This window comes from Rhinopithecus bieti, unplaced genomic scaffold (assembly GCF_001698545.2).
Source record: "Rhinopithecus bieti isolate Rb0 unplaced genomic scaffold, ASM169854v2 scaffold_37987, whole genome shotgun sequence".
Lineage (NCBI taxonomy): Eukaryota > Metazoa > Chordata > Mammalia > Primates > Cercopithecidae > Rhinopithecus > Rhinopithecus bieti.
In genome coordinates, this window is record NW_016815892.1 from 1,494,995 (window position 1) to 1,508,678 (window position 13,684).

Sequence of the window (13,684 nt, forward strand, 5' to 3'; positions counted from 1 at the left end):
CTCTGGAGTTGCCGTCTTATCTATGCAAGGGGGATGGCACTTTGGGGTGTAAACCTAACAGACCAGCGGAACCCAAGAGTGGGTCTTTTCCTAAATAGAACCATTGCATGCAAACCCTAAATAAGGAAGAATTGTCTACATTTACAGTCCCCAATTCCTCTCCTTCCTTCTCTCTTGACTTTATTCTAGTCAGATTTTCACTAGTGCTACTCCACTGACAACTGCTGTCAAGGTCACGAGTGACCTTCATGATCCAAAATCCATGATCGCTTCTCAGTTCTCATCTTACTGAAGTAACCAGGCATCACGTGATGCAATTGATCACTCTCACACTTTGAAGGCCTTCTTCACCTGCCTCGCAGGGAGCACCTTCTCCCATTCCATTCAGTCTACTTCTCTGGCCACCCCTCATCAGTCTCCTCGGCTGGCTGTTCATCTTGTGGACCTCTTAATGCTGCTTAATGCTTCAGAAATCAGTGCTCACTCAGCAGTCACATTAGTCTCAAGGCCTTAAATATTTTATCTCAGCCAGGACCCTCCCTATGAAACTCCAGCTTGCATACACAATTGCCTACTCTAGCACTCCCTTCAATGACCAAACCCTAACAACCGCCCTGAACTCCCATACTTTCCCTTCAACGTAGCCCAATACCCAGCCCTCAGTCTTCCCATCTCAGTTAACAGCTAGTCCATCCTTCTAGGTGCTCAGGTCAAAACCTTGGCAACACTTTCTCTCACACTCCACATCCCATCCAGAGGCAAATCCTCTTGGCTCTAACTTTAGAACCCATCCAGATCCTTACTACTCCACTACTTTTACTTCCTCCACTATTTTCCACCTGGTCCAAGCCACCATCATCACCTGCTTAGTTATTCTCACAACCTCCTCCCTAGTCTGCTTGTTTCCACCATTACCCCTGTCAGGGTCTGTTTTCAACAAATGGCTGGAGCAGTCTTGCGGAACAGTGAGATTGAGCCTGGTACTCTCCGGCTCAAAAGTGCCAGTGGCTTCCTGGCTCCCTCACTGTAAGAGCCAGTGTCCTTAGCAATAGCCCATGAGGTCCTACATAATCTGGCCACCATCACCTCCCTGACCTCCACCTGCCCCTGTTCACCCTGCTCCAGTCACATGGGCTTCCTGTCTCCATCCCCATGCCAGGGACATTTTACCTCTAGGCCTCTGCCTCATTCTTTCTGCACACAAACTCTTTCCCAGTGATCTATAAGGCTTGCCTTGCCCGCTCTTTGCCCACTTTGGGTCTTTCCTCAAAGAACACCTTAGTGAGGCCTTCCCACTGGCCAGCTCATCTGAAAGTTCAACCGCCCTCTCCCTTGTCTTCCCCAGACCCCTACCTGCTTTATGTTTCTCTACAACACTTATCGTTCTTCAGCTTACCACACAATCAATTTTATTTACTTATTTCATTTCCCCATGAGAAAGAAGAATAGAAGCATCATAAGAACACAGCTTTTTTGGTCTGTTTTGTTTACTCAAGTAGCCACAGCTCCTAAGGCAATGTCAAGCATCCAGCAGGTGCTCGATAAAAATGTGCTAAGGGAATGAAAGGTGCTCTTATCTCATGGGGTTTTGGAAGGGCTTCTAAGGAGCCATGTACTCTCTGAAACTCAAAGACAAATTTGGAGTTTGATTCTTTTTTTCTAGGAAGAGAATCACAGCCTTAGAGCCTTGAAGACATTTGTGACTCAAAAAAAAGTTGGCAGAACCAGTAACACAGATGCTTGAATTTAACAAGGATTATTATAAGTTTCTTCAAACAATGAATAAACTTCATTCACAGCTATTTGCTAAAATAAGAATGCGTGATCTACCAGTGGTGTGATTATACTATGTTCTTTCTTCAGAATTTCTAGCATAGAGTCGAAAGATTTGTCTTGGGAATTTTTATGAGCAGATTTTGAATAGGCAGCATGATTATCCTCATTGTCTGTGAGCCAGAACACCGGTGAGGAGGAATAAAAATGTGTTTTCACAGATTTGGAGGCCAACTCTTATAGTCATGCAAAGCTGAAAGAAAAACGTACCTGTAAGACGCGCACGCACACGCACAGCACGGGAAGGTCCAGGTGTGAAGGTCCAGGTGGGCGGCTGTCAGGCACATATCCATTACCTTGGCCCCACTGCCAGAAGTGGCAGTGGAATCGATGGGAGCCCAGCCTTGTCTCCAAATAACAAAACCCATCCCTTTTACCACCCACCCTGTCATTCCAAAACAAGTTAAAAGCAACCACATAAAAAAACTCCACACACAAAATTATCAATCATCCACCAGGTATAGAAATGTCACTGTGTAAGAGCCAAACTCCAACACACGACATGGCTTACCTTCCCCTATCATAGAGACCCCCACGGACATGCCCATGAACTTGCTTTTGGTCCATACATGAGTGTTGACGCACAGTCTCTTCTCCTTGCACTCACAGTAGAAGCAGGAGATGGGTGGGTGATGGGACACTTGCTCAGCCACAAACCTTAGTTTGTAGCTTTTGGAAGGGTCATCGGCCATTGGGTGTTCATGACAGCCAGCAGGAGAGCGGGGAGCAGTCCTCTTAGGCTTGACTCTGTCCTTGGGAACTTCCCAGGAGCAGTGAAATGTCTCGCCTATGATGGGGTTGTAGGGCTTCTTGGCTAAAGCGCCCTTGCGGCCCTCGTGAAAGGCTGTGAGATAATACTCCACGAAGCAAATGACTCTCTCCTCTGGTGTGGCCCCAGCGGTGATGGCCAGCAGTAGATCTGGGTGAGCCATAAAATCTGCATACATCTCCAGCAAAGATCGCTTCTCCAGGATAAAGGTGGGAAGCACCACCTGCATTTGGAAGGACACCAAGTCAGACAGGAATCCCTGGGATTACATGGAAAAGCTGAAAAGAAAAGTAAAGGCTGCAACCACTGTCAAGCAGATTCGTAACATCTCCAGCCAGGGAGCAGTCTGTTTTGACTTGTGCACAAATGACAAATCAAGGGAAACAATATCAAAGAAATGAGAAGTGGCAGTGGAATTGATGGGAGCCCAGCTTTGTCAACAAGACTGTTCTGAGTCATTTTCTTCCTTGCTTACCTGGGCTAACACAACAGTCTCTGTCCCAGTCTCCACCGCCATCTCTCCCCTAGCTCTCCATTATTTAGGGATGTGAAGGAAACAGCCTCGAAGGGCTTTTCTGTATTCCCCCTGCCATCAGGCACGGACAAGTGGGGCGGCGGGGGCGGGGATAGGGGAGACGGCAATCAATGTGTTCCCACAAACATGGACACTGGGGTTTGTTGGTGCCACTTCATAGGGGGTCCAGGCAGACCAGGACCCACCACCAATGACAGTGTGCATTGGGAGGCCTCGGTAGAAGAATGGTGTACAAGCCCCACCACGACCAAGGAAGGGTAGGACTGTGGAAAGGGCCCAGCTCCAGGAGGGGGCAGGCCCATCAGTAGGCAAATGTCCACAGAGCTGCCGCACAGAAGAGGGGCCATGGTGATTCCATCTGTGAAGGTCGGTCCTCAAGGCTGGTCCAGGAGAACCCAGTGGAAGTTGCAAAGCAGGCTGGCACTTAACATACAGAACCTGCTGCTAAAGGACTGGCAGAGTGGCTACCCCTACGTTTGTTATTGGCACCATGACTGAAGACAGAAACCTTGTAGGGGCCCGGATAACTCTGGTAGAGATAAGACAGAGACTTCTCATTGATCCAAAGTGGATCCAGGTGGTCACTCAGGGGGCTCTACAACTCCAAATGTCTGTAACCCAATGATTACTTGATCATTTGCTTTAAGTCACTTAAAGCAACTGAAGGTATTCTGAAACTGAGAAGCCCATAACTCATTACTGTTGCTGCTTTTTAAAGAAGAGAAAGTCCATTTTTCACTGTCCTAGAGTTATCTTAAAATAACTTAAAACAAATATCGGGTATTTGTTTTTTTGTTTGAGACAGAGTCACCTTCTGTCACCCAGGCTGGAGTGCAGTGGCGCAATCTCAGCTCACTGCAACCTCCACCTCTTGGGTTCAAGCGATTCTCCTGCCTCAGCCTCCTAAGTAGCTGGGACTACAGGCACCTGCCACCACACCCAGCTAATTTTTTTTATTTTAGTAGAGACGGGGTCTCATGTTGCCCAGGCTCATCGTGAACTCCCGAGCTCAAGCCATCCACCCACCTCAGCCTCCCAAAGAGTTATGGGGAATTAATAATCCACCTACTTAGCTGCAACACACAGCCAGCCTTAACCCGGAACATCTCATCCTGTTCCTCCTAACGTGGACTCACAGGATTTTGAAACTGGAAAGCTAGCCCAGATCTGCTGGGTCATGCAGGCAACAGGCCGGGTTCCAGCAAGTTGACCAACACCATGCGGCTGGTTTACAATCTCTCTTTACATAACGAATTCTGTCCTTCCTTTCTGCAGTCCTTCACCCCCATGAAAACATTTGGGAGGCTGTATGATCATGGACCACAAATATCACACAGGCTCATAGATCTGTAACCCTGACTCTACTTCAGGATTCCAACCCCATTCCCTGCAAATGGCTTGGATATGATGGAAGGGAGAAGAGACGTCGCTGTGGTTTGAGTTTGTCCCCTCCCAAATGTGTGTTGCAATTTGATCCCCAATGTGTCAGTGTTAGGAGGTGGGGACTAGCAGAAGGTGTGTAGGTAATGGGAGCAGATCCCTTATGAAGAGATTAATGCCTTCCTTCAGGAGCGAGTTCTCACCCTCTCAGGACTGAATCAGGGACCGCAAGAGCATGCTGTTCTAGAAGCGACTTTGGCTTCCTAGACCCTTGTGCTTCCCACGTGATCTCCGCACACACCCGCTCCCTTTTCTGCCACTTTTTGACCCAGCGCATGGCCCTCACCAGAAGCCAGCCAGATGTGACACTATGCTCTTAAACTTCCCAGTCTGCAGAACTGCGAGTTAAATAAATGTACTTTTCTTAAAAACGACTCAGTCTCATTCTGTCACAGCGACACTCAAGGGACTAATACAGATGTCCAGAGAGAGACAGGCAGACATGAGAACAGCAAAGTACAGAAATTTCAGAGGAAACTAGAAAAAACCCCATCTGCTAGAGAGGTAAAGCTTGGTAGAGCTCCTTTAATGCTTTTCTATCTTTCATTTAAAAAGTATGTCAGGAGAAAATGTACCTGTGCTAAATAAAAAAGCAGCCAGATGTAAAATTGAACATGTAATACAATCCAAGAATCATAAAAACACTCAAAATGTTAACATGTCTGTCTGGGTGATAGAACTGAGTGATTTCAACACTCTTTTTTCTGAGTATCTTGCTGCTTTGCTTTTATAATACACACAAAGAAGAAACATTATTTAAAAACACAACTATGCAAATCAATGGAGGTTTCCTAATTTTCTTTAATCCACGACTTGAAAAAAATTGAGAATCTGGCTGTCCTAGGATCTCATCTGGCCAAGAAAAGCATTTAGCTTCAAACAGACTTCAGATGCCACCTTTATTACTTCCTATGCCTTTTTCGTGGGGACAGGTCATCATTCAGCAGCCATCACTGTGCTGTCTGGGGGCTGCTCTTCCAATGAGGCTTCACTGGGGTCAGGCTGCTGTGTTCTCCCACCACACAGCTGTCCAATAGCAGAGTAATTAACCCCCAAATACTCACCACACTTCCCTCTTCTGCCCCAGAATCACCCAAGGGCTCCCCTATGAACTCCACCCAGATAGGGTGCACAGGTTGCGGAGTGTGAATTTAAGCAGCCTGGAAATCCCTTAATGAAGCCAAATCAATGACAAAGGACAGGCTGCCAACAAATGTCTGCATCTGCATCCCTTCCCCAAGTGACTCCATCTCCTGCTCTCTCCCTTCCCAGGTTCCAAGGGGCCCTGTGATCAGAAGGCAGGCCAGGGGAGGGGAAGGACAGAAATATACACTGAGGCCATCAGCCCTGACGGGTATAACTTCAAACAAAGATAATTTCATAACCTTGGCTCATGTCTTTTTCCCCACTCTATGGCAATGGGGCTTCTGTGGCAATAATTCCACCTCTGGACAAGAATCCTCATGTTTGCACCCAAGATTAAAGTTAACAAGGAAAATCGATACAATGTGTACTCTCTAGTTATGTACTTTTGAAAAGGAGAAGAATTTAAGATATTTCCCCCAATTTAGTCAGCATTTCTGAACTCAGAAGCTGAAGGATTAAAAATAAATAAGTAAGTAAATAAATAAGAAAAAGAACTCCACTTGGAACCCTGAGTCATGGAATGTCAGAACTAAAAGGCAGCCTTCAAGATGATTTTGTGCAATGCCCTGGTGCCACAGGTGACGGCACTATGCCTGGGCCACCCAGTGGCTGAGCCAGCAGGGAACCTCAGGCTCCCAGCTGCCACCTCCAAGTCCCTGTCATTACCCCATGACACATCACGATTATCTGTTTCTGGTTAACAAGAACACCTTCTCTCAGTGGACAAGGGAGACAGTTAGGATGCCTGAGCCACCCCAGCTGCTGTCATGGGTTAAGAAGAGGGGGAAAGGCCAGACATGGTGCCTTGTGCCTGTAATCCCAAGAATTTGGGAGGCTGAGGCAGGAGGATCATTTGAAGCCAAGAGTTTAAGACTAGCCTGGGCAACATAGTGAGAACCCATCACTACAAATAATATAATANGGTCAGGAGTTTAAGACCAGCCTGGCCAACATGGTGAAACCCCGACTCTACTAAAAATACAAAAAATTAGCCAGGCATGGTGGCGGGTGCTTGTAATCCCAGCTACTTGGGAGGCTGAGGTGGGAGAATCGCTTGAACCCGGGAGGCAGAGGTTGCAGTGAGCCGAGGTCGCACCATTGCACTCCAGCCTGGGCAACAAGAGTGAAACTCCGTCTCAATAATGATGATAATAATAATAATAATAATAATAATAATAATAATAATAATAATTTTTTTTTTAAAAGAAGTGAGCAAAGGAGATAGAATGGACGAGACAGTGGGACTTGAGCCCCACCTTCTAAGGCCATTTCACTCTTCCCAACATAGCAAGAAAATCCACCATTCCAAACACTATCATCAATATCATAAATGGAAGGGAGATTGTTGCAATGAAGGAAGGGCATGGGAGGTGTGGCTCCTGAACTGGATGTCCAGCCTCCTGTCATATCTCCAACTCTCCTCCACACCACAGCCAGAGTCATCTTTCTAAAATCTCTGTAAAAGATAAAGCCCCCACCTCCCTCTGGTCTCACACAATATCCTGACTGACTGCCCCCATCCCTCCCTGCACAAATCTCCCCTCACACACACACACTCCCTTCTTCTGCCCTTTCTCCTGCCCTGTTTATATGACAAAAAGTTCATCAGCTTAAGTAGCTCACTCCTCTGTGAAGCTTTTTCTGACTGTTTCTGCTTCCAAGGCTAAAGCAACAACTCCTCTTTCCCATCCTCTACACCTCACACATATCTCCACCTGCAAGGCTTTTTTGCTTTTATTAATGCACACGTTTCAAAACTGTAGTGGATGGACACCTGATTCCTTAGTACCTAGCAAAAAACAAGACAAACAGATGAACTGCATGAGAGACACTTTTGTTTCCTTTGACACATTTAAGTTACCCATATTTTTAAACGCAGATTCTCACTCACCATGCTTTTAATTCTTCTGAGTATATCCAGCCAAGTTTTCAGCTGCTGCTTCTCTCGAGGAACATGAGAATATTCACATAACATACCAACTTCTGGGCTGAAGCCAGCTTACATGGAATCTAGCTTATTTCAGGAACATGTTTTGGGGGTTAAGGAACCAGAGCCTGACGTATCAGAAGTGCACTCTAAATGTCTAATGAATGAGTAGACTCAAAACCGGTCTGCCCCACACTCTACTGGATCTCCTAAGACACCTCTGGGGCCAAAAAGAATGTGGCTGGATGACCTCCAGGATGGGCCTTCAAAGGCTCCAACGAGTCAGAAGGAATGAAATCGCTTGTATGAAGGCATCTTCCTCTTTACCAAAAGGAAAAAAAGAGGCTCTGCTCAGCAACTTCTGCCAATTATTACTGCCCAAATTGCTTAGTCTGACTCTTAACTATGAGGGGGGGGGAAAAAAACCAAACTGAGGAACACTCTGAAAAAAAAAATGAAAGCAAAGAAAACCTGACTTGAACTCTTCAGTATCACTGCCATGAAAGGGAAAAAGGAGGGGAATTTTCTAGGCTAAAGGAGACTGGAGACATCATAATGACCAAATGCAACATAATCTGGGTTGGATTCTGGAGTTTTAAAAAATAGCCATAAAGGACATGATTGGGACAATCTGGGAAAATTTACCATGGGCTGAATATGAAATAATATTGCCTCAATGTTATATTTCCCAATGTGACAAATGTATACTATAATGTCCTTAGTCTTAAAAGATACTCACTAAAGGGGTAGGGAAGAACTGTCATGATGTCTGCAACATACTCTAAAATGGTTAATCAAAAAATAAACATACATGTATGATATGGTTTGGCTGTATCCCCACCCAAATTTCATTTTGAATTGTAACTCCCACAATTCCCATGTGTCATGGGAGGGACCCAGTGGGAGGTAACTGAATCAAGGGGGTGGGTCTTTCTTATGCTGTTCTCATTAATAGTGAGTAAATCTCATGAGATCTGATGGTTTTATAAAGAGGAGTTTCCCTGAACAAGCTCTCTCTCTTTGCCTGCTGCCATCCATGTAAGACATGACTTGCTCCTCCTTGCCTTCTGCCACGATTGTGAGGCCTCCCCAGCCATTTGGAACTGTTAAGTCCGTTAAACCTCTTTTTCTTCCCAGTCTCAGGTATGTCTTTTATCAGCAGCATGAAAATGGACTAACACAATGTGTAACACACATATGTACATGCACGTGTATGGATAAAGTTCTGGAGGGAGAGAGCTTGAGAGCTAGAGAGAAAAGTGGAAGGAGGAAGGAGGCAGGAGGGGAGGAGAGAGGCTGGCAGAGAGGGAAGAAGGGAGAAGAAATGCGAAGGACAAAATGTTAGTAATTGGCCAAAAAAGGTGAAGAATATATGGGAGTTGATATGGTTTGGATTTGTGTCCCCACCCAAATCTCATGTCAAATTGTAATCCCCAGTGTTGGATATGGGGCCTGATGGGAGGTGACTGGATAATGGGGGCACACTTCCCCTTGCTGTTCTCATGATAGTGAGTTCTCATGAGATCTGGTTGTTTAAAAGTATATATAGCACCTCCCGCTTTGCTCTCTTTCTCCTGCTCTGGCCATGTCAGATGTTGAGAGCTTCCCCTTCGCCTTTTGCCATGATTATAAGTTTCCTGAGCCTCCCCAGAACCTGTACAGTCTGCAAAACTGTGACTCAAATAAACCTCTTTTCTTTATAAATTACCCAGTTTCAGGTAGTTCTTTATAGCAATGCAAGAACTAATACGAGAGTCCATTTTGCTATTCTTACAACTTGACTGTAGATTGGAAAATGTTCAAAATAAAAAAGTTGAAGGAAAAAGAAAAAAGGTTCTACTGGGGATGCAATACCTGAGAACATAATAATTTTCAAAGACAACCTTCCCAAAATTGCAGACTAAGGGTATATGGGCTCACAGCCAACATCAAGTCCAACCTACTAGGTATGTATTCTGTACTTTGAAATGATGTGGCTTTGTCAGAGCAGGAAAAAAAAGAATACCTGGAGAGATGGAGCAGAATGGGTTGGGAGCAGAATTACTATTTCCTCTTTCATCTTCTTTTGTGTGTTTTATTGGAGTTTGTGCAGAATACCAGATGAACTTCAAAACCATGAACTGAACACTCTGGACAAGATGTCATACTTTTCATTAAAACAGACTTCCTAGTCTGGTCTGATTTCTTCCTGTCCTACAATCTCCTGGGCACCCTCTCCTTTTTTTTTTTTTTTTTTTTTTTTTTTTTTTTTTTGGTGTGTTTGCAAATAAGTAATTTAATCATCCATTTCTTGGACAGTGGACACCAGGGATACAGAGCCAAGGAGTGGTGAGTACTAATTGGGCTGTCTGCCTCCGACAGAGGGTGAATGATGGCCCAGCTGTTCAGACTGATGGCATCCAAATGACCTAAAATCACTGCTATGGATTTACCGAGCCATCAATAAAGACTGCCTGTTCTTCCATTAACATAATTAAGACAATGAACTATTTGGGGGGGAGGAAAAAAAGAGAGGATCTGCACTAGGGACTCAGAGAACAATTAATTACATTTAAAGTGGCATCAATCTAGAAGTAAATAATCTTCAGGTTGGGCTCTCAGGCTCTTAGAAATCTGAAATAAACAATCACCATAGAGGAAGGCACAGGACACCTGGAAAGAGGGATAGTCCCCTCCCCACAACAGGGAGCACAGCTGGCCTCTGCAGATAGAAGGCCAAGAGTAGGTGCAATTTTCTTTAAAGAAACATCAGTTGCCCGGGTGCAGTGGCTCAGACCCGTGATCCCAGCACTTTCAGAGGCTGAGGTGGGAGGATTGCTTCAGCCCTGGAGTTCAAGACCAACCTGGCTGCAAGACCTCGTCTCTTCACAAAAAAAAATGTTTTTCAATTAGCCAGGTGTGGTGGTGCATGCCCGTAGTCTTACTGCAGACTTAGCTATTTGTAGGCTGAGGCAGGAGGATCACTTGAGCCCAGGATTTTCCGGCTGCAGTGAGCTATGATTGCACCACTGTATACCAGCTTGAGCGACAGAGCAAGACCTTATCTTTTTAAAGAAAAATAAAAGAAAGAAAAAAGAAGCATCACTTCATAACCTTGGAAGTCATCTTCCTATTTTATCCTTAAGATTGGCAAACACACCCAGTGCAAACAAGCAAGCAGAGAGGCCTCAACCACCACAAAGGTTCATTTATGTCCTATTTTGAGAAAACCAGGAGAAATACACAAAAATCCAATTTTACAAAATAAAGGGCAGATAATTCACACTGCAAAAGGTTTCTTTACTTAGCCAACCTTTTCCCTGGGTTTCCTTAACCTGCCAGCTCCCTTCACACCCATTTCATGGTGCCTGAAACATTATGAACAGCATTCATTAAAATTTTTATTAGATGGGAAGAGTTTGAACTAAAATTTCACTTTTTCCAAGAAGATATTTACTACATAGAAAGATATCTGCTGAAGTTAATGCCTGTGTTTTCCAGAGTCTCAGACACCAGCTCACAGAAGGAACTCAGTTGGGAGCAGAACGTCATCCCTTAGCAGTGACTAGCCATATGTACGTGGCAAATTCATCTCCCCAGGACTCAATTCCTCAGTTGTAAAATGGAGAAAATAAAAATACCAACCTTCTAGGTTGATTGTGAGTATCAAACAGCAGTGTTAAATCCATCCAGTGCCTACCTAGCATCCAGGAAATGCTCATTCTAGGCAGGCTCAGATTATAGACCCCTATGATCAGGAAACAGTAACCTCATTTGGAGACCAGGGAAGATAGGAGCAACAGAAATTAGACACAAACTTGTCACATAATATTTCAGTGACAATGCTGAAAGCTAAAATGACTCACACCGCCCAGAGCAACCCCAGGACCACCTTTGATGCTTCTATAAACAACCCGTCACCTGCTCAGAGAAAAAGGAGAAATAATTGTATAAGACAAAAACATTGCTGTGAGAATATTTGAAATATTGCAGACTTAAACTGTTCTTAGAGCTCAAGCCAGGGCACAGCACTCATTATCTTGTGTAACATTCTTAGATGCCTGTAAGCAGGTACGACTATTCCATTTTACAGATGAGAAAACTAGTGTCCAGAGAGGTTTTGCAATTTACAATGGCTAAGTCAGTGGAGAGCTGGAATGAGAATCAATTCTGCTTGGCCAAGGCCCATGCTGGGTGGCTCAACACCCCCAAGGGGCCTGAAGACTATCGTGACTGTCACTCTTTCTAGAAGTGTGGATTGATGAGCTGCTGCCAACAGGACAGAAAGGGAGCATGGAGATCGCACAAACTGCATCGCCTCATGACACAGATGTACACAGACAAGCTTAGGGAAGCCAGGTCTCCACTCTGTCTTCTATTAAAAGGCAAACATTCGGGAGAGATAACAGGCTTTGCTTGACAGTATACTGAAAACCAGATTCAGGGAGAAGAACAGCTGGAGGGATCTGGCAAAACAAGTGGAAGCAGGACCAGGGAGACCAGAGATCCCTGAGGTCCACATCTCTGCCTTGTGGGGTTCATTTCCTGGATAAACACTGGCCTGCTGACCCTTTTCATTAAAATTTCCCTTTTACATAAAGGAGCTCAAGCACCACAACGTTAATCTTTCCATATTGTGATTGATGCTCGAAATCGGGCCTACTGAAATAATTCAATCAAAGGAAAAAAGCTGTATGACCAAGAAGATGTTCACTGTATCATTACCTATAACATCAAGAAGCCAAAAAGAGACAACGTGACCAACCACAGACTATTTGTTGGGAAAGTAAATGATAATGCAGCCATATGGTAAAAGGTTATATATGCATTAAAACATACACAGGTAATGACGTCACTTTCTGTAAATCCGTGGTGACTACATGATGTCTGCTGTAGTGTGATTCTATATACCAGGGGTTGACAAATACAAGCCATGGGCCAAATCTCCACTTGCTTTGACAACCAGTTCTACTGGAACAAACTATAACCATTCATTTCTGCATTATCTACAGCTGCCTTTGTGGTCAAATGGCAGAGTTGAATGGTTGCAGTAGATAAAACACGGTCTGCAAAGCCAAAAACACTTGTTATCTGGTCTTTTATTTAATTAAAGAAAAAATTTTTTAAAACAATGTCTTGCTCTGTTGCCAAGACTGGAGTGCAGTGGTATGATCATAGCTCACTGCAGCCTCAAAATCCTAGGCTTAAGTGATCCTTCTGCCTCAGCCTCCCCAGTAGCTGGGACTATAGGTATGTGTTACCACACCTGGCTAATTTTAAAGTAGTTTTAGTAGACACAAGGTCTTGCTATGTTGCTCAAGCTGGTCTCAAACTCCTGGCCTCAAGTGATCCTTCTGCCTCAGCCTCCAAAACCACTGGGATTACGGATGTGAGCCACCTGTCTGACCTTTTACAGAAAATGTTTGCTGGCCGTGTGCAATGGCTCTTGCCTGTAATTCCAGCACTTTGGGAGGTCGAGGTGGGCAGATCACCTGAGGTTGGGAGTTCGAGACCAGCCTGGCCAATATGGTGAAACCCCATCTCTACTAAAAATACAAAAATTAGCTTGGCATGGTGGTGTGCACCTGTGATCTCATCTACTCAGGAAGCTGAGGCAGGAGAAGCACTTGAACTTGGGAAGCCAAGGTTGGAGTTAGCCGAGATCACGCCACTGCACTCCAGTCTGGGTGACAGAGTAACACTCTGTTTCCAAAAAAAAAAAAAAAAAAAAAAAAAAAAGGTTTGCTGACCCCTGCCCTATATTATCCATATATTTTATATTCTTTTGTATCTATTCAACATTTAATTTTAAAATTATTTTAATTTTTAAAAAAGTTTCAGTGAACATTGCTATGATTTTTGACACATGTAGTCAATGCTTTCTAAAAATGCAATCAATTTATAATGCCATCAGCAAGGAGATGGGGTATCATTTTTACCCTGTATACCCTAAATATGTATCTACTATTTTGTTGCTGATTTAGACGGTCTAAAATAAGGTCATTTGTTTCTTTGATTAGTAACAACTTAAACAATTATTTAAGAGCCATAGAAA

The 13,684-nt window shown here is 44.4% G+C and overlaps 1 protein-coding gene across 6 annotated transcripts in view; it reads right to left on the bottom strand.

Moving 5' to 3' along the window:
- The window catches only part of OSBPL10 (oxysterol binding protein like 10), a 71,174-nt gene that overhangs the window by 18,696 nt on the left and 38,794 nt on the right, over positions 1–13,684 (bottom strand). For all 6 annotated transcript variants that reach the window (XM_017854119.1, XM_017854120.1, XM_017854115.1 and 3 more), the window contains exon 3: positions 2,345–2,825. In XM_017854119.1, the coding sequence (XP_017709608.1) occupies positions 2,345–2,825 (481 nt within the window). The remainder of the gene's footprint in view (positions 1–2,344; positions 2,826–13,684) is intronic.